Source organism: Ipomoea nil, unplaced genomic scaffold (assembly GCF_001879475.1).
Source record: "Ipomoea nil cultivar Tokyo-kokei standard unplaced genomic scaffold, Asagao_1.1 scaffold0642, whole genome shotgun sequence".
In the NCBI taxonomy this organism is placed as follows: Eukaryota; Viridiplantae; Streptophyta; class Magnoliopsida; order Solanales; family Convolvulaceae; genus Ipomoea; species Ipomoea nil.
In genome coordinates this window covers 1,470,645-1,471,830 of record NW_017617070.1, presented here as the reverse complement: position 1 = coordinate 1,471,830, position 1,186 = coordinate 1,470,645, and the positions used below count along the sequence as shown (strand labels likewise).

Genomic DNA, 1,186 nt, shown 5'->3' with positions numbered 1-1,186 from the left:
TATAATAAGTTCAGTTTTACTATAAAAATTGTAAATGTTATAGTAACTTTTTAGTAAATGGTAATGATTAGATTTCAAAACCGATATAAATATATATCGCCGTGTTCATTACATCAAATCAGTGCGTTGAAATTTATGTTAAAGAATACTTGCTAACCAAAAAGAAAATAAAATCTTGAATTAAAAAATTTTCCTGGAAAAGCAAATGGTTGATCATACATTGAATTGTACACCAATAATAAGGTAGTATAATGCCAATCTAAACCCTAAGAACAAGCAAAGAGAAACTTTGGACGACCATAGCTCCTTTTAGTTTAACACGAATTATCAGCACCAGCTTAACTCACTGACTTAGGAGGCCGGTTTAACACGGGCTATCTTCGGATGGGTCAAGAAGCTCCGGCTCAATCTTACTTCTGCAAAGCGGGCAAGCCGAGTGCTTAGACAGCCACGTATCGGCGCATTGCAGATGGAACACATGCTTACACCCGGGAACCATCCGAGCCACCTGATCGCTCTCGATTCCATCCAAACACACAGCACAATCATTCCCCACCGCCAAGCCATCGCCTCTGATTCTCGGTAGCCTCTCCAGTTGCGCCGCCGTGAGCCCCATTTCTCCACCGTCCTTCACCGCCTCCACTGCCGCCTCGCCGGCGTTGCCGCCGCCCCGGTGCTTCGTCAAGTAACAAAACGACCATATGTAAACCAACGAGAGCGCCAAAATGGTAACGCACAGTAGAAGCACTAACCCCACAACCCCAGAAGACGACATCATTAAACAATGATAATTATGCCTTCCCAATGTGATAGAAATTAAAATTTCAGAGTTATATAGGAAGGTGATACATATATACATACGTATGCATATGCGTGGGAATTAAGATTAAGTGGAATCTTATTGATACCGATCAGAAATATCTTGAGACCCTGGGATATATTTATAAGATGGCCAAATTAAGGGTGACGTGTCTGGGGAATGTATATGGATGGTGAAGTATCGGGTCTGACGTGGACATGAAATATGGACAAATTATTGTGTGGATCATGGTCTATGTAGACCATAACAAAAAGTATATTTTTAATATACTAAATATACATTATTTTTGTACGGATTATATATTATATAATATAATGTACACTTAGTATAAAAAATAATGTACATCTCCTGAATACAACGTACATT

At 39.4% G+C, this 1,186-nt stretch overlaps 1 protein-coding gene across 1 annotated transcript; it reads right to left on the bottom strand.

The window, feature by feature from the left end:
• Window positions 1-364: 364 nt before the first annotated feature.
• On the bottom strand, window positions 365-775 carry LOC109174406 (E3 ubiquitin-protein ligase ATL23-like). Its single transcript, XM_019323644.1, has one exon. It carries the CDS (start codon window positions 773-775, stop codon window positions 365-367), a length of 411 nt encoding a protein of 136 aa, XP_019179189.1.
• Between the last annotated feature and the right edge of the window lie 411 nt (window positions 776-1,186).

What these genes read in the sequence shown, in the direction of transcription:
- LOC109174406 (XM_019323644.1), bottom strand. Translation starts at nt 775, where the DNA reads ATGTCGTCTTCTGGGGTTGTGGGGTTAGTGCTTCTACTGTGCGTTACC.